Here is a 27966-nt window from a genome sequence, read left to right as displayed (position 1 = left end):
CCTGAACTAGGGCCTCATGATATTCTACTCCCTGTGACGAGCAGTTGTTAAATATGTCCTAAGAATATGTCCTAGCATTGGCAGTGCACTTCTGACAGAATTGCAAAGACCACTGCATTCCACAGGTGACAGCAAATGTACCAGATTGCTGAGCTCCAAAACTTCAATTTCCTCAGCTCGTCCCGGTGGGAAACCAGGTTCTGTGATCCAGAGACTCCGAACAAATGTTTAGCCCTGACCCTCTGCACACAGAATGGAGTTGGGACTAATATCTCTGGAAGGGAGAGGAAATTCTCCCCACGTGGTGAGAAACGAAGCAGGGGTTTGAACCGGAGGTGGCCAGGCTCTTCCTGCATTTGCCTTGAGGTTGCCATCTTGCACAAAAGCAAAGGTGGAGAGGGAGCAGAGACCCTTTGGCATGGGGTGGGGCAGGGGATGGAGGGAAGCAGGCATGGCCTCTGGGAAGGCACAGCAGAGCATTTTCTGATGAGGCAAATTTGCTCCCTCCTTTGCCTCCCCCATCACTCCCCGCAGCCTCTCATGGGTTTGCAATGCCCACAGTGAGAGTTACAGGTGGTTTTGGCTCGAGACTGTGATAGGCAGCAAGCTCCCTAAATCATAAACAATCCTAGGAGTAGTGGGCACGGTAACCTACCACAGGGAGGAGTTAGTTCCTTAGAAACAAACAGATGAGCCCCTGGGAACAGGGGATTTATAATTGTGCAGATGGGGTGTGGCAGAAGGAGGGAGCAGGGAAAAGGTCCCAAGAGAAGGGCCAGGTTGTGTGTGTGTGCGTGGCTGGGTGTGGGGGGGTCTACTAAGAAGCAATGCGTGAGTTTGGGGGTATCCAGGAGTTAAAGGGCACAGACATAAAGGAATCAGGAGCTTGCCAAAGAAAATCCTCGCTTGCTTCGCCTTTGGGCCCCAAGGCCAGTCTCCTGTTATCAGAAAGGGGGCAGCCAGGTCGCTGATTTAAAAGCTGTTTGCTCTGAGATTCCTGCTGGGGTTAGACCACCCTCAGCCACCAAGCAGGTGGGTTTTCCTGATGGCCTGGGCACTATTTGCTCTCAGGTTGCATTTCTTCACCAGAGTGGCTGGCAGTGTGGGTAGAGGTCGTCACAATTTTCCCAGGCTTGTGAAGATGGTCTGTTTGCATTTACAGAGCATTTAGCGTTTGCAGGGTACCATGCTCAATACCACATTTAATCTCCAAGACAACCCTGTTAGTAGGTTCTGAATTACCGTCCCTCACTTTTTATGTGGAAACAAGGGCAAGGAAAAGCCCAACAGCTTCTTCAAAGTCATCATAGAGCTGGGACTCAGACTCCTTTTCTGCAGTTTGCGATTCTAACCGCTACGCTCTGTAGCCTGGTCATTGTCTTTCCTTTCACTTAGTGAACCGATTGCTAAAATCCCCAAACCCTGGTTATGCACGGAGGCATATAAACTAGCATTCCTGACCTTCCCACAATACCAAATGAGTTTTAACAAGCTTTTATATAAAACTGACTTTTATTGCAATTTAAAAAGAACAAAGACAATTTGATAAGTGCCTTTAATTACAATGTACCTGCTATTTACATGTAATTATACTTTTATACACAGCTTGAATAAGGTTCATTACATGTAAACTATAAGGTATTACAAGTTAAACTCCAGCCTTTTGGGAACATTCAGAATAGAAACACTACAGGCAGAAACACACAGAAATCAAATACCCATTTCAGTTCCTTAGGTACCATTACTGGATGAATGATCAAGATTTGGCCACAGAAGAGAATTGTAATTATGCACTGAGTTGAAACTTATTCTTAACATGACTAATAGTATTGCTATTATTTAAACTCTAAACATAACAATTGGATCATTAAAAACAATATAACTGTAATTTATATAGCACCTTTCTTCCAGAGATCAAAGCATTTGTATTTATATTATCTCATTTGTCCCCATAACATCCCCATGAGGTAGGCAATGGTTGGTATCATTATCCCCATTTTGCACATGGAGAAACCGAGGCACAGAGTAGTTAATTTGTTCAAGGTCACACAGTAAAGTCAATGCTGAAACAGGGATCACAGAGCTGTGAGCTCATCTCTGAATCCAATGTTTCTCTTTAAATTGTCGTCTCTTAGAATTTAATTCAAACCCTCAATTCACTTTTCCAAGAAGTGTGCATTTTTTTCTCCCATAAAAATTGCTGAACTACTGTAGGTAGGAAACAAGCACTCTGGGGCAAATGACAGACTGATACCACACTCTTTTACTGAAGTCTTTTTGTTGGGCTTTTTAAAAATTATTATTATTATGAGGAGTTTCTTTTCCCAGTTTTACCACCAAGTTAGGTTTTTAAATGAAACACATTTGAAAGGATGTATCTGGTTGCCTAAAACTGTAGCTTTGGTAGCCATATGATGCTACCCACAAACCAGGCTTATTCCTGAGTTTACAAAGAAGAAAATGTCTAAAAATGATCAAAATCTTTGAGGTCATCTTTCTCACTTCTACACACTATGGTTTGCTCCTTAGGCTACTCAGGGTGGTAGACAGGGAGCTGGGATAATCTGTTTTCCAGAGACACAAACTGAGACGTGAGGAGTGGGAAGTCTTGCCCACGTCGCTTAGTTCAGATTTTTTTCCTGCTCCCCAGGCCCCCCCGTATCAAATAGGTAGTTGCTCCTCAGAAAAATATTTTTTAAATGTCAAAACCTGAGGCATAAACGCTTGTTGACTTGAACATAAAATTCAGCTTGTCTGACACTTTGCACATGCTTTTCCCTAAGAGGCAAGCCCTGCTAATGGTGTGGCCACACGTCCAGGACACCAGTAGTCAGTCACGGAGGAGCCTGTCGGAATGGTCTTAGTGTGGCTCCAGGAAAAACAAGAAAGCCTATCATAAAAAAAAAAATGCAAAAAAAAAAAAAAAAAAAGGCAAGCAGGCTTACGGGACAGGTCAGAAACATCATGTCAGATTCATGTGTGGGTTTTACATTAAAAATACCTAAAAAGGAATCTTCAGAGATAGACTTGGGCTTTTGGTTCTTGCCTCTTTACCTGGGGAAGGACACTGACTGCTGTCTTTCAGGGAAGCCTTGACTACCTAAATGGGAAGTTCAAGTTAAAAGTGTTTTTCTGCTTCTTCTGCTTAAAAAGGGAAAAAGAAAGTTTGTTTTAAACTCATGATTTCCAACTGCTAAGTTAAAAAACAAAACAAAACCAGACATTGTAATAAGACAGTTCTGAGGTATAAGACAACCCCTGAGGCTCCAGGGGCTAAGACTGGTCTCCCTTTTAGTCTTAACCGTCCTAGCATGGGTGCCTAACTGGTATACTAGGTGAACTTTTAAAAATTAAATGTGTAAAGAGAATATCCGTTCTTTTAACTTGGTGGGGGGGGGGGGGCGGTGGTGGAAATTACACTCTGGAATACCCATCCAAATAATTAACTATGACAACTTAGAGTGAAGTTAAAAAACAAAAAAAACAAAAAAAACCCCAAACACATCCTGGATCCTTAGCTGTGTGGAAAGTGAGTGCTTAAAAGGGATCTGGTTTCTCACTTCAAACATCAGTTTGTCTACAAATGGCCAAGTTATTCTCAATATCTGGTAGCTCCCCGGTGAGATGCTTGACGATTCTTGTGTCCTTGAAGCCTGGCAAAGCAGACCAAACTACTTATAACTACCAGAATCCATAAGCACTGTCTCCCGAGGGAGGGCGTAAACGGCTCTTTGGCTAAAAAATATTACACTCAGCTTACTTTATAAGTGATTAAGTCTTATAAGAAAGGGGTGTTTTTCCTTGAAAGGCTCAGCATCCTCCTACTTTACGGTCAAGTTATAGGTCTGTTATTCCAAGGATTTAACTCCACTGGAACTTAGGAGACACAGGCAGTCTAAGGCCTTATGAGGGACAGTGAGCTTACCCAGTTAGAGCACGGTGCTGATTTTCCTGCAGTTGTGACCCTGATTCTGGAGAATTTTTTAAAGTTCTTTTCCACGGCCCTGTAGTGCCAACCATTCTCATGAAAAATGTGGGCAGGTATGAACATGGTTTAGCAAAGCTCATGACCGTACCCCCCAGCATCTGCTTCCCCAGGTGGACCCATGATCTTATCTCGGCAACCTGGGACATAGGAACATGTGAGTCGGGCAGAGCTGTCCGCCCACCGGACAGTGGCAGGGAATGGTTCCATGCTGGCGGGCAGGATCCGTGATCTGAGGAGTGTGTCCATTTTGCAAAAGATGTGTTGGAATGGCCTATGAATAGCAGAGAGCAGCCAGGGTGGGGAGGGGGAACAGGTGTGGTGCTGTGCAAAGTGACAGAAGGTCACCTGTGCGGAAGGAGCCGAGGTAAGATCGGAAGAAATAGTGGCTTTGTGTCCCCGTTCTTTAGACTTGCTCCTTAAAAAGACTAGAGCAGTGGAGGGGAAAAATTGGAAGATGTTAAAGCCAGTGAGATATTTTCAGACTTAAAACTAAGGTTTAAAAATGCCCAGTATCAGAAACAACTTTTTCCACTCTCTTGTGAATTAGACAATTTGACCATTATAAAGACCTTTTGAGACAATGAGTCAAAACGCCATTGTCATGAATTATTTTTGAGTCAGAGGAGCACTTTGAAACTGATCAGGACCACCTATGGGACAGTATGTCGCTTTCTTCTGAGAAACTATTTTTATGAGGAAAAAATGCATGGACAGTGAAATGCAAATTCCTATTTGTTTAGCTTTCAAACTTCCCCTGAAAACTTGAGGTGCATTAATAAAACAGGATATTTAAAAGGTAACAACAATGAAACCGTTGCCAATTTCATACACAGAAGTTTGAGGAATGACCATTACCAGCCTTTATCATCCATTACAGAAGGTGATCTAAGACAACCAGAGCATAATATATTTTTAAAAAATACCCACGGTATATAAGTGGTGAGCAAAGAAAAATCTAATTTGACTGCATTAAGAGAAACGATTGCCAAATGGAATGCTTAAAAGAGTTTCCTTTTTAATAAAAGTTACAACATTTCTCATTTCATCCGGCATTAAGAAAAACTGAAATAAAGAAGAACCTGGAAAAACAATGACTACTTTATAAATACCAGAGACTGGACGTAAACAGACCTAAAAATGAGCAATAGGAAAAAAACCCACTTATGAATATTTGTTCTCTTCTGGGCCACGGTTTTTAAAATTTACTTTCATAATTCCAGATGAAGACTAGTCTATCACGGTTTCTGGACTGGTCTCTCTACGTCAGACGCTTTCTAGGTGCGTTGAACTTGTCCAATGCCACTGTCAAGAATACCGTGTTTACAAAAAGGTACAGCACACAGAGCACTACTACAGGACGAGGCGTATAGATTTCACTGCAAAAAGAAGGCGTATCTGAGATTATAGACACACGTTCCTATTTTTCACATCACTTACACCAAACGATACACTCGAGCTTCTCCCGTTACACAGGACAGTAAGCCTGTCAGGATTTCCAGGAAAGAGCCGTCAGTACAGGTGTGCTTCCAGGGCCACCACGAAGCTGGCCGGGTACCGGACGCCGACACTTTTGGAAGAATGGCATCACTAGATCACACGGACTCAGTATTAACTAGTACAAGGAGCACTGGAAAAAAAAATGTCATTTACTCATTTACAAAATCCTAACTCAGTCTTGAACTGAAGCTCTGGGATGAGAGCCGCCTCTCAGAACATCTCAGAGCGGTTTTCTGCACATCATGCTACATCACCGCTCGCTGGTTCTGCGGTAAACTCACACGGCCTTCAAAGGAAAATGAAATAAAATGCAGCCATGTGATAATGGGCCTCTGCTTCTGCTACCAGGTGGGGGGGGGGTCACCTCCCTGTGGCTCTGTCCTGGCTCACATGGCTCTTGTTGCTTTCGGCCGAATCTCTTCTCAACACTGAGAACACTGAGAAGGACGCCTATTTACATTTTCTCCTGTCATGCTGAATATGCAAGGAGCCACACACATTTAAAAAAAAAAAAACCAAGACAAAACTATTTTAAAACACCACTGGGTTTCAACGAAGAGAATTATGGACACAACTTAAAACCTGAACTTATTAATAAGAAAAATGGTATGAGGGCAACCTAGGAAGGCTTTCTTGTAATTACTGAGTGAAAACTATTGGGTAGCTTTTTTCTATTTTGCTTTTATGACAATAGTCATCACACTAGTAGGGGAGACATTCCAAAGACATCTTTATATATATGTGTGTGTGTGTGTGTGTGTGTGTGTGTGTAAATATGTATAGGTATGTATGTATAGTATATGTACATGTATACACACAGTGTGTTACTGGTTAAAGTAAATAAATGCTCTAATTAAGAAAACGGAAGTCAAATACGAGAAATAGATACAGTGACAGCCTGAGGTTAAATTTTAGTTCTTTGTGGTGGCTACCTCTTGTTAGCACTTAATTAGAATTAACTCTTGGATTTTGAGGGCAGATACATCAGTAATTAGCCTTCTTCCACAAAAGACAGCAGTACCTTCAAAAGCTTTAATAAACCTAATGACATAATTTAGTGGACAGGAAAGAAAATGTATGTGGCCCACATATTTGCAAAAATTACTTTCTTCTAGAATTTAAAACTTCCTTAAACATTTCACGTAAAATAGGTCATAGTTTCCTGCTGACTGCATTTGAGAAATAGTAAAAACAGCATAAAAATTCTTCTAAACTTTCAAAATATCTGACTAAAAACAAAGATCCTGCCTTTAGGCAAGATGAATTTACAATTCTGACTTACAGGACAAAAAACACTTCCTAAAACTTAGTTTATTTGTGTAATTTCACATAACGTAAGTTATAACAATGCATAATGTGGATGTCAAAGTTGAATTTTAAAAATACTGTAAAAACTTTTCATAACTACCTTTCACAGATTTAAACTGTAACATTTAGCTGAACATGAAACTTTTTTAAAGAAGCCATAGGCTTTTGTCCAACTCAAAGACTAGCACAGATTTTCAATGAATAAAGTAAAAGTGACAAAATTTATGAAATACTGTACTTTAAGGTCAAAACCATGAGGATACATCAATACTGTAGTTCAGTGAGGTACCCAATGGTCTAAACAGCAAGCCTGCTCCCAAAGTTTACTCCGCTTCTCCCTGCCCCCCACCCCTCATGGATTGTGCTATTACTTCTTTTAGCATTTATGCCGGAGGGCCTTCTAGTTTCTTTTAAAATATACTTATAATACTTCAAATCACAACTTATTCTTAGCACAGATTCTCAAATCAAGAGAGAGTTCAGTGCATATTTTATGGCTATATTGCATAGCCTTTATTTCAGAGCTTCTGGGGGAAATTCTGATAATGAAATTTCAAGATGATAGGACTATTTATAAAGAACTTTCCTCTCTGGAAATGATTTTACACTTTAGAGGTCATTCTCACCTCCCTGGCAATAAGTAAAGACATTATGAAATACAGTAAAACTTTGGAGTGGTCAAGCGCTCATAAAGGACATTACTGCAGCATGCACAATACTAGGTATGCGATGTGACAAGGCCGTCACCAAGTGCTAAAGGAACCCCAGGATGTAGAGATTGTTGGGTCAAACTCATTAATACCAAGTAAGCAATGAAAATCACCAGGCAAAACAGTGCTCATGAAAGATACGAATTCAGAGAACAAGGCCCACTTGTGGCACCTTCCTGATGAACTTTCCCCCCAATCCAAGGGTATTTCTGCCCTTATCTTCTAGTCAATGATGATTGTGCTTAGGCTCGAGAGGTCTTCATGGGAAAGACCAGGATGACTGAAACATAATGACAACCGACCGGTTTACCCCAACAAAGCTCACTTCACAATTTTCAGAAATGTATCACAGAACAGTCACAAAATCAAGCCATGAATGCAAGGGATGGGAAAAAAACACGCCTGTGAGCTGGTCCCTACCATTTGCAAGATGCCTCATCCTCCGAACGGCATCCTTTGTCATAATGAGTGAAAACAGCAAGAGTATTCAACCTGAAAAGCCAGACATGTCACAGCAGCATTGAATAACTGCCTCTTTTTTCCCCCCTTTGTCAGTGTAGGAAAAGGTCCCTTTCTGTAGCCACACTGTATAATAGCAGGTTCCTTTTAAAATGAAAAGTGAACAAGTTTCCCAATGTTGGCCTTATAAAGTCTCAAGAGATGATTAAATTCAAACCAGGCTGAGCTCTTAATCAGAGTTATTTCAGCCACTGATTTTTGTAAAATGAAGGGGAAAAAAAACCCCAATAGGCAATTTGCATTTGCAAGGACTGGCTTGCAGAAACCATCACTGTTTTCTTAAACACGTATCTGAATCTTAATGGAATTATAAATACCTTCATGAGGTTAATAATGCAGACATCCCTAGTCATATTTTGTTCTTTCCATTGTTTTTGACCATTTCAAATATTTCAGTATTGCCCACTGAACTCACTGAAAATGATCCTTTGTGTTTATTCTGATTTCTCTAGTGAGCCAGATGACTTTGACCAGGAGCTCCAAGTACCATTTGAAAAGTTAAGTCTTGAAAAAACCTTCAGTATTTTAAACACTTGATTAGAAAAAAGATAACAGCTACGTGTAGTTACCTAGCTTATGTGCTTTATGGTGTCTTTTCAAAATGAGAGTATAAATCATTGTACACAAAATCAAAATAGTTAATATACATTTTTTTTTTCTGGCACTTTCTAGAAATTAGGCGTTAAACATAAAACATCTTATAAATTTATATAACAAAAATAAATGTTTACATTTTAATTTTAGATTACCTTAGGGTAGCAGTTAACTTATGAAATCTCACACTGTTAGTGTGGCAGCAGAGAGCATCAGAAATACACATTCAAGTCCGCAGCCCTTCAGAGACGGATGCCATGGCTGCCGTCCAAATATGTGGTGTGTCCCAACATGGAGATTAAGGCTCTCTGTTTCAGAGAAATGAGCTCTGGGCTAAAACAAGTATAGAAGTACCACAATGTTCATTGAAAATACTGAAAAGGCTCTGAAGAGTTTCAAATACTGGGGGGGGGGGGGGGCGGGCACGCTTTGACTAGAAAAATAAAATAAAGCATCTAAAAATGACTTCAAGTACTTTGGGAGAGGCTGCCGATGTGGAGTGCCTAAATCAGAAGGAATGAAGACCTAAACCTAAGAGGCAGCCCCGGTCCTGTCCACCTGCAGTGGTCGTTTTTCCAAGTGCGGCTCTTGGAAGAGGCCTGTGAGCTGACAGGAACCAGCAACCACAGTTTCTTACCATCTTAAAATCCCCAAGTGGAAGGCAAGGGCCAAGCCTCGGGAGAGAATTTTCTCGGAATGAACCATTAGAAATCGGAAGATTTCACGGGGAAGAAATATTAGGGGCAGACAGGAAAAAAAAAAAGAAAGGAAGAAAAACCTGGCTCTTCTGAATGGCAGTATTTTAGGCAGGTGGGGTCGTGGTTCTTGATGAACGCAGTTCTTCCTTTCATCTTGGCTTTCCTCACGAATAGGATGAAACCACCGACAGCTGGGACCTTTCCAGAGGGCGAGGGTGCATGAAAGAGATGTGCTTGGGCGTGCGAGTGCCCCCTGCAGGCAGGGACGCACTCGGGTGCACTCGGTACGTACCTCACTGTTTCCGACCCTGCTAAACAGTCTCCACGTTTTCAATCGTCTTCAGGTTACCGGAGCAGCATGCAGAGTGTGGGTTGACAGAGCTTCTTGTTTCCCGCAGGAGTGCCCCCCAGGCGGCTGAGCCCTCCAGGCGGCTGAGCACACGGCATCTGGGGTTGTCTTCGGGGCTGCTAGAGCCTGGTGATGTCTCTGCACTGCTGCAAGTCCCCAATGCTCTCATAGTCATTCTCCTTCGGGAGAAGGCCGTGGTGGCCATTGGTCTCTGGGGTGGCCTTTTCTTCCTCTCTGTTTAGAGCCTGTATTGCTTCATAATCGGGCTCGGGTTCCTCACTGGGTCTCACTGCTGCTGGAAGCATGCTACCGCTGTTTGGCGTTTTCTCGAAGTCTTTAACAGTCGCGTAGAGATCGTTACAGGAAGAGGGGGATCTCTGAGCGGCGCTTTGGATGGAGGTGTAGGTGGACTCTGGAGCTTTAAGCGACTGTCCCGATTTATTCCCTGACTGCCCAGGTTTATTTACTGATGAATACATGGCTGAGATCTAGAAAACAAAGGGTGAATTAAATAAATAAGCCTCAAGTTTGACTTCTTTCTCCCCCTTTACAGTGACAAGCTAGATATTTAGCACTATAGGCATGTGTATGCCCCTTTAAGATTTTTTTTTTTGCTAATTCTCCCCAGCTTTAGTGAGATATTATTGACACATAGCATATGTAAGCTTAAGGTGTACAACATGGTAATTTGATACACATATATACTGTGAAATGATTACTACAAAGCTTAGTTAACTCCTTTGTTACCACTATGCGTGTGTGTGTGTGTGTGTGTGTGTCTGTATGTGGTGAAAACAATTAAGACCTACTTTTCAACTTTCAAGTATGATAGTATACCACTGTTAATTATAGTCACCATGCTCTGTATCAGATCCCTGGAACTTACTCAGCTTACAGCTGGGAGTTTGTACCCTGTGACCAACACCTCCCCTTTCCCCTACTCCCCAGCCCCTGGCAACCACCATTCTACTTGCTATTTCTAAGAGTTTGGCTTTTTTAGATTCCACATCTATGTAGAACATATAGTATTTGGGTTTCTCTGACTTATTTCACTTGCATAATGTTCTCAAGGTCTATCCAAGTTGTCACAAAAGGTAAAATCTCTTTCACGACTGAATAATATTCCACTGTGTGTGTATGTACATGTGTGTATACACACATTATATATATGTATATGTATATGTATATATTTAAAATGTATACACGTGGATATGTATCTCACATTTTCTTTATCCATTCATCAGTTGATGGATACTTAGGTTGTTTCCATGTCTTGACTATGGTGAATAATGCTGCTAAGAACGTCTTCAACACAGTGATTTCATCTCCTTCAGCTATATACCCAGAAGTGGGTTCTTCATGTGCTAATCCTGAAGTACATTACTAGAGAACAATTATATATGTTCAACTTTGTAAGTAGACCAGTCCTATGAACATAACCCCATGACAACCAGGTTCTCTCTGGGTCTTCGGGAAGGAGAAGAGCAGGCAGAATGAGGCCCCCAGGACCTGACTACAGTATCATGTTTTACTCGATTTCTACATCAGAATATTTCACCTGGGGAAAAAAAAAAAAAGCTCTACTGCTTTAAGGAAAAAGGAAGAAGACAGATGTTAGATGAATGGTTCTCAAAAGGCAGGCTTCGAAATGGCAGCAGCAGGATCTGGGTCCCATCCTAGAAGCACTGAATCAGAAACTCTGGGGACGGGGCCCAGCACTCTGTGCTGATTTTGATGCCCACTAAAGTGTGAGAACCCCCGAATTAGACCGTTTGGTTCACTCTTTCTGCATCGAAGTGGTCTGAAAAGTAGCTCCTGGAGTCTGGCTGGCAATCTACTTCTACCTGTAAAAGCCTCATTTTCCATTAATTTTCAACTTCATTGCATATTACTGGTTAAATAGACATTTACAGATGGGGATAAGTTTTCTCCAGTGGGAAAAATCCATTCTTACTTGCAACCAGCCAACCCAGAAATGAAATTTGGGGACAATTCACTTACAGGGCCCTCTTTCCTACTGAAAGGGTGGGCTATTTTCCGGACACCCCTACTCAGTCTCATTAACATACTGCATATAACCTCTACTATCAAGAGGGATTTAATTTTCTTTGGTAATGATAGATTAAACACACTGATTAAGAGACATTTGTGTGTATGTGTGTGTGTGTGTGTGTGTAGGGGGGGTATTATTGTTAGAAACCACGGCTGGAAATAAGTAGAAATATCCTTCATTACCTTCATTGGCCATAATGATTGATTTATTCAAACACCCAGGAAATAAATGAACATGCCTCCTGACAGATGCTTGGCTTCCCAAGTGCGGAGAGATATTTCCTTGCTTTCACATATCTTACATACTGTGGATGAAGTTTCCAGCTGGCCTCAAAAGCTTCTTAAGACAGGCCTGCCGCATGTTAACTGGTCATTTGCATGAGAACTTTTCACTACAGGCTGGTGGCTCTGTTTTGCCAGGCCTTGACAATCCAAAGATTTAAAACCAGAGGAATCATCTTTGGGAAATTCTGCCATGCTGGTCTGACCTGTCTAGTGAATAGTAAATTAACGTTCTCACCTTAGAGATCTGAATGGAAAATTACTCTTGAAATGAAGAATGATAATTTCTTTGAAATTAGGAAGAATAAATCACCTGCTTTTCACAGTGAGGTGCAAACATATGGAACTTATTATCTAAAAGGTCGTCCAAGCCAAAAATTATAAAGGGTGGACATGGATTATAAAGGGTGGACAGATTATAAAGGGTGAATCATGGATGACAGTGAAGAGGGGTGCCAGCAAAGTAGAAATGCACTCTGTGCCCTCAGGGGCAACACTGAGGAGGACAAACACACCATTTCCTGCCCTGTACCGATGAGGGGGGGCACACTGCAGCTTCTCTCCTCAACTTTCCTCCCCACGATGCCTGCCATTAATGCTCCGCTCTTTGCAATTACTTGGGTTTTCTTGGCCTTTACACTCTTTTTTAAAAAGTTAAAGGCTCTTTCATTAACTTGCAACTTAATATTGTCTCTGGGCACGAGCCTAGTGTGCAGAGAATGTTGAGAATCTTTCATAAGTGTTAACATTTACAAGTCTTCTGATGTTCGGATATCTACCTTCTAGGACTATGATTTCCATTTCGTATACAGGTTCCTTTCAAGCCCTGCTGCTATTTAGTGTCACAAGTTTCCTCTTTAAAATTTTTTTTTAACATTTATTTATTTTTGAGAGAGAGAGAGAGACAGGGTATGAATGGGGGAGGGTCAGAGAGAGAGGGAGACACAGAATCTGAACCAGGCTCTGAGCTGTTAGCACAGAGCCTGATGCGGGGCTTGAACTCACGGACCGTGAGATCATGACCTGAGCCGAAGTCGGACGCTTAACCGACTGAGCCACCCAGGCGCCCCTACAATTCTTCTCTTTTAAATCTCTCATCTTTATTATTTAGGCTGCAAATTGTTATTATGTTCGTATAAATTACCCTCTTCCTTTCCCCCATTTCTCTTCCTATAACCAACCCTTTCCCATCATTCTGTTAAATTGGGATAACTGTACTTAAAACTCATGTCTCAGTGTCTGTCTGGACTGGCTAACACTATAGTACAAAAATACAAAAATAAGTGACTTCCATAATTCTTTTTTGTAAAGCAGCTTCCTGAAATGAATACATGTGAATCACCGTTCTTTAATCTACGTTAAAAATTCATCAGTATAACTAGGTCCTATTTTCCCAAACCACAAACAATGTAAGATTAGAAGAAAAGTAATTTAAATTTTTACATAGTCTCAACTTTATTTTAAAGGATTTGTTTCCAGATCTCTCATATATTCTTCTTTTTGGTCCCAAGTGGGATGGCCCTGGTGCAGTGGGGACAAAAGACTGCTAGAAGAAGGTGAAGGCGCCACCAGGCTGGTGAGGGGCGGGCACAGTGGACACGGACAGAGCAGCATGTGAAGGAAACCCTTTGGAGGTAGAATTCAGGGGATCTGCTACTGCCTGAGTCTGAGGACATAGAGGAAATGGGGGTGTCATGGATGATGCCCAGGATTTTGGCTCATATGAACAGGTGGCTAGATCGCAGGTCCTTTCCCTGGGGCAAGAAACACAGAAGCACGTGGGCAACATTGCCTATGGGAAGCTCTCTGCTCTTTGAACTCCCAATGTGGGATTGTAGTCTATTTCATTTTTTAATACTCTACACAAAGTCCTATGATGTGAGGGGATGTCCCTGCATATGTATGTCATTTTCCTACATGCACAAAATTTACCATGCTAGGAATTCCAGATAGAAGCTATATACAGCCAGATAAATTGAGGTGTTCAGCTCTCTGAGCCTAGCTTGATATAATAACATATATACCGGCTTATACGATTTTGACGCTTCACTGAAAAGTTTAGCTGGTGAATATTTAGCCCAGGTACTTGGAAGAAGACGGTGCTTTCTTGTTGGCTGCTATGTCTGACTGTTGCTGCAGCCTGGAATTGTACTTCCCGGAGTTAGTTACCTGCTCTCTGCCTCCATATTCCTCATTAAAACCTTCCCCCTCCACTTCCCAGGCTGGATTAAATTCCTTACACCCACCTGTTCCAGTTTCCTGTGTTTTCCAACCCATGATTAAGTGCCTTCGAAGGTGGACTTCCTTCCTGACTGCTCACTAAAGCTCTCGCACTTAAATGTCTCTCTTGTCATTCTATTTTCTCCCCTCCTCTTCCTATCTTTTTTTTCTGTTCCTTCTTTCCTACTCTGTTTCTTTCACTTAGATGACCTGTTCATCCTGTCTTCCTTTTTCTCCTACCATCTGCCAGTCACTTGAGCCACTATAAAGCCAACATTCCCAAATCCTGGCCTCCACACATATGCTTAAGAGTATTTCAGCTTTTTCAGAGAAGAGTAGCATAACAGTGTATTTACTCAGGGAGAAACGCTCTATTCTTTAAAGTTTTCTGGTTATTTAAAAAGCAACAAAACTCACCTCTTCTTCTGTGAGAGTTGGGTCCTCTTCCCGGGACTTGTACGACAATGCACTAAATCTCTGTTAAAACAAACACAGACCAAGGGAAGATATAGTTTGAAGTCAATAATCCAGCCTTTCTTTTGCATTTGTTTTGACACATCTATAAAAATGTTTTCAAATGATTTTGAGGGAAGATATTATTTTCTACAAAGAAATTATGTCAAGGGGTGCCTGGGTGGCTCCGTCAGTTAAGTATCCGACTTGGGCTCAGGTCATGATCTCACGGTTTGAGTTGGAACCCTGCATTGGGCTCTGTGATGACAGCTCAGCCCTCCCCCGCTTGCACTCTGTCTCTGTCTCTCAAAAATAAACATTAAAAGAAGAAACACTAATAAAAGAAATGCTGTCAAGCAACTAACACTTATAAACACTTGTAAAAAATCTATTGTGTTGGGGCGCCTGGGTGGCTCAGTCGGTTGAGCATCTGACTCTTGATTTCGGCGCAGGTCATGATCCCAGGATCGTGGGATCAAGTCACATGTCAGGCTCCATGCTGACTGTGGAGCCTGCTTGAGATTCTCTCTCTCCTTCTACCCCTCTCCCCCTCTTGTATCTATTGTACGATGTTTTCCATTACCCAGTAGTATTAAATACCCAATGCCCTTCCTGGTCACTGGTGAATTCAACCTTCAGGTGGGTTCTTAGCACTGCTCTGTGTTGGACCACCCTTGCCAGTATACCCGGTCCCTGCTCGGCTGTTTACTTCCCACCTTCCCCTCCCTCCCCAGGCCCCAATACCTCCTCCCCCATCCTCACTCTTACCCGGTGACCTGGAGAAAACTGAAGAAATCAGAAATTTCTAGGAACTTATACCCTACCCCAGCCCCATCTCTGCATTCACGAATTGTCCTTCCTCCCTGTCACCAAAGAACTCTTCAAGCCCCTCTTAAAGGTGATCCCCTCCTCTTATACAGGAGATCCTGCCCCCTCACATCTACTCATGAACATTCACTCCAGCAAGTCTCCCATTCAGTTTATATCATCAGCTTTTCCCTCACTGTGAAATCATTCCCACCCACGTGAAACCATACTGTTATTTCTCTGACTCTGAAAACAAAACAAACCAACCCTTCTTCCAGTTCCATCTATGGCCTCATCCCTTTATAGAAAAAGCTCTTAAAAGACTTGTCTAAAAAAGTTGCTCAAATAATTTTTCTCTTCCTTTTCTCTCTCTAAACCATTTCAGTCAAGTTTCTGCCTCTGACACTCCAGGACACCAATGTCCACCATGTGACTAACGTGACTGTCAATCCTCAGCCCTCATCATTCCTGACCCGTCACTGCATTTGCCACAGTGGCCACTTCCCTGTCCCTGAACCTTCTTCACGTGGCTTCCAGGACACTGAACTTTCCTGTTTTTCTTTCCTATTTAGGTGTCCTCTGCTCGTTCCTTTTCTTTCCTAGACCTGCGCTCTGGGAACTCTTCTAGTTGTCATTTACACTCAATCAGTGACCTCATTCCCCCCTTAAAGCAATGTCATGGCTGTAAGAAAAAATTTCTGCTGATGACTTCCAAGTGTACAAATCCAACCCAGACCTTTTCTCCTAAACCTCCTCATCCATCCAGCTGCTCTCTGCTGTTTCTACTCAGACATCCAGTAGGTATCTCAAACGAAATATGTCCAGCACCGAATACGCAATCTTCTCCAAAAACCTGCCTGCCTGCAGCCCTCTCCATTTCAGTGAATGGTGACTCCATCTTGGTAGTGGCTCAGGCCAAACCTGGGACTCATCATTATCTTTTCTTTCTTTCATCACACATCTGGTCCACCAACCAATCTCTTGGCTCCAGCTTAGCTTCTCCCATTACTTCTGTCCTGTTCTAAGCCACCATCATCTCTTGTCTGGTCTGTGAGAATGGCCACCTGGTGTTCCTCCTTGCTCCTCCCCTTTACAGTTGAATCTGACAGTACAGTCAGGGGCATCTTTGCCAAAGATCCAAAGAGTCATCCCTTCTTCTCAAGACTTTCTAATGACCCCTGTTTTATTCAGATTATGAGTAAAGGCCACACAGGATTGGGCCCCTAGTTACCTTTCTCTCTACTACCCTTTCCTCTCCAGCCACACCTGTCCCACTCCTCTCCCTTGGACAGGCCGGACGAGCTCCAGCCTCAGGCCCTTCACACTGGCCATTCCCTCCGCTCTTCCCCCAAATGTATACAACTCATTCTCTCACCTTCTTGAACGTTTTATTCAAATGCCACCTTCACAGTAGGCATACCCTGACCACTTGATTCATAATTGTACTCACTCCACTTTCCTAATCCTCCTTATTTTGTTCTAATTTTTCCCTATAAACTTTAAAGCCTTCTAAAGTGCCATATACTTTAGTTTTGTGCATATTTATGTCTCTCCCCACTAAAATGTAAGCTCCACTGGAGCAGGAAGTTTTGTTCAGAAGTTTTGCTCACTAGTGGATTCTCAGCACCTAGAAGATTATGTGGCACGTAGTAGGTGCTTGCGAAAATCTTGTGCGTGAATAAAAAAATGAATGAATATTAACTATTTCAAGTTATCTGAGTTGCTTAAAATTAAGATTGTTTATATGAAGATGATGGGTTATTCATTCTTGTATTACCATTGATTCCCAGATGGGTATTTCCAATTTCTAATGGGATATCTGGAGAACTGCTTAGTGGTAGTGGTTAGACAATTGACCTTCTTATCTTTCAAGTGCTTATAAGTAAAAAAAGCTTGAATTTTTTTTTTTAGGCATAATAGACTTTACATTAGTTTCATTATCTGTGGTTATATGAAGGGCAAAACAATAGACTGCACTTTTGCATTTAGCACTAGGTTCATGAACACTCTTATTGGGGCTCTCAACAGCTGATTTCACAGATAATATGAAAAGTTGAAACGCATTCAGAGAATACCACAAAGAATGACTTACTGGGTATAACCTATATAGCCACAGCCAGGGTTCACATTTTGATCATAAACTCCAGATGTTTTTTTTAAGGCTACAACTGTATTGACTGACTAACCCCTATTTGTCCTTCCCACCAAAACCTGAGATGAGAGCCTTGCTTTTTCCTGTGGAGAGGACAGAAATCAGATAATAGCTGACTAAAGAAGACTGGGCCTGGTTAAATCCCAAGGAGATACTGACAACTGGAAATGTGAATTTCAAGTTATTGTGGCTCATACATCCAGTTATCAGAAACAGGTAAGGCCCGGGGATTGTTAATACATTTGAGAGCTTTGTTGAATATCTAACCTTAAGAGTTATTGGCTATTGTTTTGAAATTGTCACAAAATAAAATCTTTTACTTGATTTTATATAGAAGTATGCATATAATCACATACAACCAGTGGCAACTGTGAGTCTGTTCCCTCTGTGTGTGTTCCTATGCTCTGACTTCTGGGATCACCATGCTGCTTGAGGCAGCAGCAAACAGAAGAGGCTAAACACGGGGCAAACAGTCTAGTTTCCATTTAAATTCCTGGTCTTCAAAATGAAGACAGTAATACTTAGCCCCAATTAGATAGGATGTAAAAACTGGAAAATATCCAAGTAAGGGGCCAAGAGAAAATATTTTACAAACATGAGTTTTTAGCATTTTATTATTTGGAAGGGGGGGGGGGGGGCGGGGCGAGCCACACACAGAATGATGAAGCAGCTTTCATCATTCAACGAACCTGAAAGTGTTTATATGTATTTCCCAGAATGATGTGCCAGTAAAAGCCCCAAGATCAGCTAGATTCCTAATCGTGACAAAAGCACATGAAGCACAAACATGGGGGCCTACCTTGTTGGTTTCACTGGTCCCCTCTGTGGCTCCTTCGTCTCCTGTCTTGCTCTCTCTCTTCTCCTGAAGGTTTTCATTCTCATCCAGAAGTTTAACGGGGACAGGTGGTGGGGCTTCCTCTTCCAGATCGCATGAATTTCCAAGAACAGTCTCTGCATTAACACTCTGTCGACATTTTTTGTTTCTGTCCACCGAGGCATACTCAGCAAAGTCTGCTTGGGGGGCTTGAGGCCCCGGAAGCTCTTTCAAAGCGGAAGTTGACTTTGACCTGCTGCCATGGCCTTTCCCTGGGTTCACAGCTGCCGCCACCTCCTTAATTTCTTTCACAGTTTCATACAAGCAGTCCTCCACCATATTTTCTTGGGAGGAACTATCCTTGAGTACTTCGTATGGCCCTTCCGTCCCCAGGCCCTGGTCCCCATCCACGGCTCTCGCGTTGATCATCATGTCCACGGCGCTGTCAGGAGGAATTCTGGGCAGTTCCCGGCTCTGATGACATTTTGGCTTCCCCGAGCTGTCCTGGGAGTCCAGCAGATCTGAAGCTGAGGTCTGGACTTCCTCATAATGTTGCATGCAGGTCAGAGTACTGTCTTCTGAAAGAACTAAGGCAGCAGAAGTATTAAAAATGAGGAAAGACAATTCTTTAAATAATTATTGCAGTGAATTGGATAATGCAAGGTTAGGTTAAATCAAGGTGCTTTTTATTGGACTCTAAACTGCAAATTACAGATGGTATGATTGTTACTTGATATTCTTATTTCAACCACAGTTGAAACTAAAACCAGCTATTACATCTTTCTAATACAATATTTAATAAGTTGTCTTGGCTATTAATTTGGTTCACAGTTACTTTCATTGCTTATTGGTGGGACTCTGGTAGGCAGAGTGCCTAACGTGACCAGAGGAAGAAAGTGATATTCCCTGGAGCCAGACGGTGAGTGGCTGGGCACCAAAATGGGGGGCATGTATGGTGGCCACCTTCCCTGGCCTTACTGGCCTCCTCCCGTTTGGAGGGAATAACTGGAAACCATTCCCTTTCAGTGGTCACTTTTGTTTGACAGACACGATGGAAACAAGGGGGCAAAAATGTGCCCTAAACCAGTGTAACAAAGGGACTGCACGCCTGTGTCTCTTCCTTCCATCTCACTGCCCTTCCCCCTACCATTTCTACCTCAAATTAGAAAATCCAAATGTGAAATCCTTCGATTTGCACAGAAATGTTACTGTGTGAAACCATTCAGTCATGTTTTCTGAGTGCCTACTGTGTGCCAGAGATGGTTGGAGTACATCAACAAAGCCAGCCCCGCCCTTCTGATACCTACATTGTAGTGAACAAGTTATTAAATTACTGTTGCTCTATTATATGTTCTTTATATACTATCTACTCTTCATGTGTAAGCATAAAAAGTATAAGTATATACGAATAAATGTGTACTAAAATATGTATATTTATATTCATACATTTATCTTACATGCTCCTTATATAATATATAGTTCTTATATACGATATATAGTCTTTACATATGTACGTATGTGTGTGTTTATAACTTATGAGTTTTAACCTTTATGGACTAGACTGGGATTCTCTGAGACCCCTGCAGCCCAGGACAGTGTCTGACACAACGGCAGGTACCACCCTAGGTTTACTTACTCATCACAGAGGGGTTGAACTTCTGCCCTCTGGCCCCAGACATGTGTCATGGTGGTCAGAGAACAAGCACTGGAGTCTGCAGATTCTGGGGTAGATACTGCCCCCCCCCCCCCGAGTTTCCTTAGCAGGACACGGGGTACAGGACAACCTCCTACCTCAGGTGAAAGCACTTTGTAAACTGGACAGTGTGAAGCAAGTGTAGTTGCTATTTTTGTCAGGGACAGCACTCCGTGCGTGCAACAGGTGGTGTGCAGAGTGGATCCAGAGGTGTGCCCAGCACTCAGATTACAGATCGTCAGCACACTGACTGTGATCTCAGGCAAATTATCAGCCTCTCCATGGCGGGCAGAATTATGGCCTCCAAAAGGTGTCCATGTCCTACCCTCTGGAACCTGTGTATGTGTGTGTTATGCTACGTGGCCAGGGAGGAATTAAGGATACAGGTGAACTATCAGCTGACCCTGAGAAGGAGAGTAGCCTGGGTCACCCAGGTGGGCCCAACGTAATCATGAGAGTCTTTTTTTTTTTTTTAAATGTTTATTTATTTTTGAGAGAGAGTAGGGGAGAGAGAGAGGATCTAAAGCGGGTTCCGAGCTGTCAGCACAGAGCCTGATGTAGGGCTCTAACTCATGAGCCGTGAGATCATGACCTGAGCTGAAGTCAGATGCTGAACCAACTGAGCCACCCAGGCGCCCCAAGAGTCCCTTTAAGTGACAGAGTGGGGCAAGAGAGTTGGGGACAGGTGTAAAGATGGAGGGAAAGGCTAGGAATCAAGAAATGCAGGCAGCCTCTAGGAGCTGAAACAGGTAAGGGAACAGATTCACCCCTAGAGCCTCCAGGAAGAAGTGCATTTCTGCTGGTACTTTAAAGCCGTAAGTTAATACATTTCAGTTGTTCTAAGGCACTAAGTTTGTGGTGATCTGTCGAAGCAGCAATGTGCTGCGGTTTCTTCACCGCTAAGCTGTGGACAGTAACAACAGCTATCTTACAGGGAGTGAGAATATTAATATCAGTAATCTTATAGTAGTTGTATGGATGAGTTAGTATACAAACAGATCTTAGAGCAATGGCACAGAGAAACCAATTAATAAATACTAGCTTTTCATCCAAATGAGAGGACATTCACTAAAACTGGTAGAATACCAAGAGTGGGCAAGAACACATTTGCTAATTTTTGAGCTACGTTTTTTGAAATGTGATGGGGTCTGCATGGAAAGCTCGTATTTTTGCATAACTTACTGTCCCCATTGGTGAGTATTCCGTTCTGTTCACTGCTGGCAGGTGCATCTGTGGCCAGGCTAGTTATTGAGCGGCTGAACATCTCCTTGTCAGAAGGCTGCAAAACAAACATCCCACATGAACAATCAGACTGCGGGCAGAGGAGAGTGGCCATGGCTTTTTCTAAAAATTAAAACCGCAGCAACAAAAACCCAAATCCACTTAAACTAAGTGAAATTAAACAAAATTGAATTGCTAGTCACACTTTGAATGCTCATCAGCTACGGGTGGCTAGTGGTTACTGCAGATCAGGTACAGAACACTTCCATCACGGTGGAAAGCTCTATTGGACAGAATTGTTCTAGAATCTTCGGGGCACTGGGAATCTTCAAGACCATTTACAGAGCTTTCCACCTGGGGTCTTCAACTGGGCTACAGGTAGGTCATGAGGGATCAGTCCCCTTAGCTTAAGGTGAGAAGGTGGCCAAAAGGCCCAGTGCTGGTCAGAACTGACCCCAGCAGAAAGCAGCCGCATCCTTCCTTATACCACAGGCTCTGTAAAATGCTGTTTTTTTTAAAAAAATTTAATTTTAGGGGCGCCTGCATGGCTCAGTTGGATAAACGTCTGACTTTGGCTCAGGTCATGATCTCGCGGTTCGTGTTTGAGCTCCACGTCGGGCTCTGTGCTGACAGTTCAGATCCTGGAGCCTGCTTTGGATTCTTTGTCTCCCTCTCTCTGCCCCTGTCCTGCTTGTGTTCTCTCTTTCTCAAAAGGAAATAAACATTAAAAAAATTAAAAACATTTTAAAAATGTTATTTTAGACAGAACATGTGCGCATGTGATCAGAGAAGAGGGGCAGAGGGAGAGAGAGAATCTTAAGCAGACTCCACACTCAGTGAGGGGCCTGATGTGCGTGGGGTTTGATTCCATGACCCTGTTATGACCTGAGCTGAAATCAAGAGTCAGATGCTCAACCGACTGAACCACCCAGGCGACCCACAAAATGCTATTCTTAAAGGCATGCCACACCAAGACAAATATGCCATCTGAAGGGAAGAGGCTTAAGTCTGGTCGAAGACAGATACTATAATTGATTTCTGACACTTTCATAACCAGCCAAGTCTCTGCTTTAAGGTTCACAAGAACAATCATGTTAAATAGTAGGTTTGCAAATCTTTCTCATTCTCACAAATTCTGGATGCTTGGAGGGAAGAAAGTCATTGAAGGTTTTTTCTACTGGGCTCGAATACGGAGATACTATATGGAATAAACAAGTAGTCAGAAAGCACATGTTTCTTTAAATGCCCAACTGGTTCCATGTAGCAGCCTGAATCACTGCTAATGTGACCTGTCCCCAAATCCTTCTTGCAGAATACAGTGTGCATGACCCAGGAGGCCACACTTGGACTATGTTCCAGGATTCCACATGGAAATTCTGATACAAACAGCACCAGAAGCTTGGCTAGTTGGCCTCACAAATTCTCTGACTTCTTCCTGGGAACCAGATTAATAATAATAATAATAATAATAATAAAGCAAATAGCTCATGCTATGTCATGAACCCTTAACTGAGAGTCCGCTGTTTCAGTTTCACGCTGCTCCTGAGTGAAGGGTGCCAGGAGGTGGGTCACCGTGTAAGGACGCCAGGAGCTTAAGGTGCAGGCTCTCATATCCCAGAAAGGTTGCACCCAGACAGGAGTCAGGTGTGAGGGGGGGAAGCTCCCAGGTCGGCTCATCACAGCATAAGTACCCATCGCTGCTGAAGCAGCATAACCTGGGTCCTAGCCACCACTTCTCCTCTCAGCTTCCATGAGAAAATGCCCCCAGAGGAGCCTGGAGTGAGCCTCCCTCTCTCTGTAGCACAAGGAGCAAACTTCAGGACACCCCCATGCCTCTGGATCTTTTCAGGCTAGGCTTTAGTGGTGGCCCATCTGGGGCTTAGGAGGGAGCAAGGATGTACAAGAGCTGGGATCAGGGGTGGGCTGCGAAGGCGAGGCTGACTTGGGGGGCTTCTTTGGTCTAAGTGGCGAATCTGCAAGTTGAGTAAGATCGAGCAGCTGAGAGAGAAGCTCTTAAAGAGAGCCGGGTGGAAGGCTGTGGTGGGTGTGTGTGAGCTCACGTACCACGGCCCGTGTGAACACGTGCTTTTGCGTGCTCTCCCCCACACGTTTGTAGAAGAGAGGCTGCGCGGTTATTAGTTAAGGATACGGCACGGGAACAGCCTGCGTTTTCCTTTCATCCCCCGTGCCACTACCTTCGACCTCGTCCCTGACCCTGGGCCACGCAGGCATTGAAGGTCTGCAGCAGGAGTTCTCACGCTGGGGCACGCATCAGAACCACACGGCAGGGGGGCTTGCTGAGGGCTCCCTGGGCCCCACCAGGGGTGTAGCAGCACAGGGAAGGAATCTGGGAGGAGGACAGAGACAGAAGCCCTTCCTCTAGCCCCAACCGGCACCAAGGAGCATGGGGGGTGGTGAAGAAAGCCAGGACCAGGGACCTACGTGTGGGAGAAGCAACCCCCCATCTCCCCCAACTTTTTAAAAAACATTTGTTATTTATTTAGAGAGAGAGAGGGTGCACACGTGTATGTGTGCATGGGCTGGGGAAGGGCAGACAGAGGGCGGATAGAGAGGATCCCAAGCAGGCTTTGCCCTGTCAGTGCAGAGCCCGACATGGGGCTCAAACTCACAGACCATGAAATCGTGACCTGAGCCTAAATCAAGAGTTGCACAGGGCACCTGGGAGGCTCAGTGGGTTAAGCATCTGACTTCAGCTCAGGTCATGATCTTCCCATTCGTGAGTCTGAGCCCTGCATGGGGTTCTGTGCCGACGGCTCAGAGCCTGGAGTCTGCTTCACATTCTGTGTGTGTGTGTGTCTCTCTCTCTGCCCCTCCCCTGCTTGCACTCTGTCTCTCAAAAATAAACAAACATTTATAAAAAAAAGAGTGGGAGGCTTAATCGACTGAGCCACCGAGGCACCCCTCCACCCTCTCGATGCCACCACAGCAGCGATCTGCGCTCTGTGTGCTGGACGGGGGCGCTGTGCACAGCTGAGAAGTGGGGTTGACAGCCAGAGACTGGAATGGGGGTAAGAAAGAGGGCAAAGGGAGAGCTGAGAACGCAGAACAGCAGCGGGTGAGGTGTGCGTGCAGAGGAGGAGGCAAGGACACCCCAGGGGCTCCCGGAGGAGAGAAGCCCCAACAACTCCAGCCTGCTTGGGATACAAGAGCCTTGCACGCCCTTGGTGGAGGACGGTGACTGGGCTCGGAGACAGCTCCTGGGTAAGCTCTGTCTGCTGGCTGCCTATTTCACACCCTCTTCCCGACGGCAGATTTTTCCTGATCTTAAGGAATTATGTCAGGGAACGGAGACACCTTCTCTGTTTTAGCACCGCCATGGGGCTCAAGCAAGACCGACGAAGTCAGCCCTGCGAATAGGGGGTGGCCCCCTCCCCAGCTGCTGGAAGTGCTCAGCCAGGTAAGGGCATGACCCCGACACTCAGGCTGCTCCTCACCAGGGTGGGTCTAAGAGCCCCTTGTGGCTCGACAGCACCCCATGTGAGAGCTGTGGAAACCCAGCCGGGCCACATCGAGGCCGACGGGGGTCCTACCTTTTGGTTAGCTTCATGACCAGCTGTTACTGGTTGAACTGGATACTCCCCAAATTTCAGAGGTGAAGTCCTAACCTCCGATACCTTAGGAATGTGACCTTATTTGGAACAGGGTCCTTGCAGATGAAACTCAATAAGATGAGGTCACATTGGAGTCCTTACCAAACGAGGAAGCTTGGACAGAGACATGCAGAGGAAAGACCACATGGAGAGACACAGGGAGAAGACCACGCGGAGCGGCAAACCCCCAGAAGTTGGGAGACAGGCCTGGAACAGATTCACCCTCCAGGCTCTCAGAAGAGCCAGCCAACCCCACTGATTCCTGGATCTCCATTTCTGGCCTCCAGAACGTCAAGACAATACATTTGGTATTGAAGCCCCACTGTTTGTGATCCTCTGTTATGCAGCCCTAGCAAACCAATACTAGGCTGGAGCTGGGCAGGGGCTCCCTGCAGTAGGTTGGCGTGCTCTCAGGATCCTTCCGGCAACAGCACGATTGCATCCATTTCTGAAACTCTCCCAACCAACCCGGCTAATTGCACAGGCCTCTAGCCATGCTGAGTAAGAGTCCTTCAGAGGGAGGACTCTAGGCAGCCAGTTAACTCTGGTGAGCTCCTTCCCTCGGTTTCCCTCAGGTTGCCAGCTTGTGGGAACACACTTAGATAAGTGGCCAGTGTTCGAAAGCACACACAGACATGTGTATATGGGCTCACCACGTTCATCAGGTTCTCGTGGTCCCCGCTGTGCTGTCTCGGCTTCTTTTCTCTGAAATGGAAGAGAAAACATTGCCGTGACGTCAAACGTGCCGTCTAAAATCAAACAGACGCTCCCCTTGGCTATCCGAATATTTGTCCACATTTAAATCTCTCTTTTAGGATCCTGGTTTGTTTTGCCAAAGAAGCAAAAGCTGGACCGTGACTCCATCACTCCTTTGCAGGCGTCAGGATCTGAGGGGGGTCAAGTCACAGCATGAGACCCGTCACCTCTCTAGCTCTCTTTCTCCCAGAGTAGAAAATAGAAGTTCACAAGAGGACTGAGGCACATTCCTGAGCAGAACCTTGTCTCGACTCTAGAATGCTGGAAATAATTTTACCTGTTTTTTCCCTTTTTTAAAAGAAAATCCAGACAAACTCAGAGTTGACTACCCAGTGCAATGGGACTGGGAAAAAAATGAAAGAAAATACAAATTTTGGCACGTTGGGAAGGATACATGCTCTCAGGATGAGTCATATGTACTTCCAGTCTATGGAAAAGTCCATCGAATAAAAATAGAATTTATTTTTACTCAGGACAGTCTAAGGAAAGCCATCCGTACTAGAGAATACATGTCCCACATTTGTCAAGGCAACAGTGACGCCTAGTGGGAGTGTAAATAATTACAGGCAGGCCCTCCCTAGTCCAGGGGAGCAAACTCCACCAGCCTCTATTTTTGCACCTTCCTGAGCAGACTCAGATCCAGCTGTGGAGCTCCAGGTCTAAACTGGGAGGAGACTGGAAGGCTACTTGGTTGGGAGAGTCTGACTTTCCTCTTCTTGACAGAGACTTCAGGGTAGGAAGTCCTGTCAGATTTGTAAATGACCCTTGTTGGGTCTCTCCTGAAGTTACTGAGAGGAAGGTTTGGAGGTAGACTGGCTGGTTTGCTCCAGCCCCACGGCACCAATCTGCCAGGAGGCTGCATGTATCCTTCTTATTTTACAATTTTAACATTTATTCATTTTTGAGAGAGCGAGAGAGAGAGAGCAAGCAGGGGAGAGGCAGAAAGAGAGGGAGACACAGAATCCGAAGCAGCCTCCAGGCTCTGAGCTGGCAGCGCAGAGCCTGACATGGGGCTCGAACTCACGGACCACGAGATCATGACCTGAGCCAAAGTCGGATGCTTGACTTACTGAGCCACCCAGGCGCTCCTGCAAAGTATCCTAACAGCGTCTGAACACCTGGGAAATCACTCCCAACATGTTAGAAAGACCTTTGGTTCTGAGCAAAGAGCTTTTATTTTGGGGGGTGGGGGCACAGACATTCCAAATGAGGGAGACATGGAAGGGGAGAAGAAGCATAACTCTAAAAACAACCAAGATGATTATTTCATCTCTCTTCTAGGAAAATTAATGTTTCTTAAGAAATTGCAGTTCTAGATCACAAAACTTGAATAGTCCTTTCAAATCACGTAATAGCAATTATAATCAGTAACTGTCAAGTGGCAGCAAAGAGTATCTTTCATGCACATCATACTAAGATTTCCAAATGTCCATCGACAGGAAAACACAATATAAATTTTAACAACGATGTGCTCAAAAGAACAGCAAAATTTCATTTTGGGAAGTTTCGTATACAAGGGCTCTCCCAGTTGCTCCTGAGCAAAATCAAACATGGATTTTCATTCGATGAATACAAAAAACGTCCTGAGATGCTCTGCAGCACAGAAGCTAGTTAACTTTAGAAACACAGGGGTTTCTGTCAATGTCTGTGTAGCGGGATTCTGTTTATAACGTGCTTTTCCTACGAAGAGTCTTCTGGGCACAGGGAATGGGTTACTTCAAGGTTCCGGCGGATACACAGGAGGTCTCACCTGTCACAACTGGAGCACAGAAAGACGAGGAAACTGATGAGGAAGAAAGTGACGAGAGCCGCCAAACTGCCCCACAGGACCACCTGCATCTGTCCGCTGCTCAGCACGCTCCCCGAAGGTCCCATGGCGGGAGCAAGAAGTGGCACAAGCTGGTGGGTCAGTCAGTCCTTCACAGGTGGTAACATGGGCACAGAGTGCTTCGTCCTCCTGCGGAGAGACCACTGTGTTTTGAAACAGCTTCTCACGTGAAGTGACACAATCTTGAGATTAGTGCATGTCAGGAGGAAACCTTAGAGCAAAAGCAAGGATGTGTGTGCGGGACGCCCTGCACTCACCTGGACACCTGCCTCTGGGCAAGTCCCCTCTGTTGTCCAGGCCTTTGTTTTCCTAACCTAAAAACGTACAGTGGGAATGCACGAGTACCCAGCAGTGCTTGAGGCAATGCGTGGCTTCTTAGTTTGCTATGTTTGGGGACAGATTCTTAATGTCCTC

General features: G+C 44.2%; 1 protein-coding gene across 1 annotated transcript; it reads right to left on the bottom strand.

Annotated features, from left to right (window-relative positions):
- Positions 1 to 1493: 1493 nt before the first annotated feature.
- On the bottom strand, positions 1494 to 27677 carry PAG1 (phosphoprotein membrane anchor with glycosphingolipid microdomains 1). The gene is made up of 6 exons (XM_040487521.1): positions 27475 to 27677; positions 25622 to 25673; positions 21319 to 21415; positions 18429 to 19030; positions 14635 to 14694; positions 1494 to 10151 (listed from the first exon to the last, which is right to left on the bottom strand). Exons 1-6 carry the CDS (start codon positions 27597 to 27599, stop codon positions 9783 to 9785), a joined length of 1305 nt encoding a protein of 434 aa, XP_040343455.1. The 5' UTR covers positions 27600 to 27677; the 3' UTR covers positions 1494 to 9782.
- Between the last annotated feature and the right edge of the window lie 289 nt (positions 27678 to 27966).

Source organism: Herpailurus yagouaroundi, unplaced genomic scaffold (assembly GCF_014898765.1).
Source record: "Herpailurus yagouaroundi ecotype Mexico unplaced genomic scaffold, PumYag 165, whole genome shotgun sequence".
Classification (NCBI taxonomy): domain Eukaryota; kingdom Metazoa; phylum Chordata; class Mammalia; order Carnivora; family Felidae; genus Herpailurus; species Herpailurus yagouaroundi.
Note: the sequence above shows the minus strand (reverse complement) of the source record. Positions and strands in the feature narration are given on the sequence as shown.

What these genes read in the sequence shown, in the direction of transcription:
- PAG1 (XM_040487521.1), bottom strand. Translation starts at nt 27,599, where the DNA reads ATGGGACCTTCGGGGAGCGTGCTGAGCAGCGGACAGATGCAGGTGGTC. An exon ending in AATACTCACCAATGGGGACA is followed by an intron (nt 19,031 to 21,318) that starts GTAAGTTATGCA and finishes CTGCTGCCTTAG; the next exon opens with TTCTTTCAGAAGACAGTACT. An exon ending in CAACTCTCACAGAAGAAGAG is followed by an intron (nt 10,152 to 14,634) that starts GTGAGTTTTGTT and finishes TTTGTTTTCTAG; the next exon opens with ATCTCAGCCATGTATTCATC.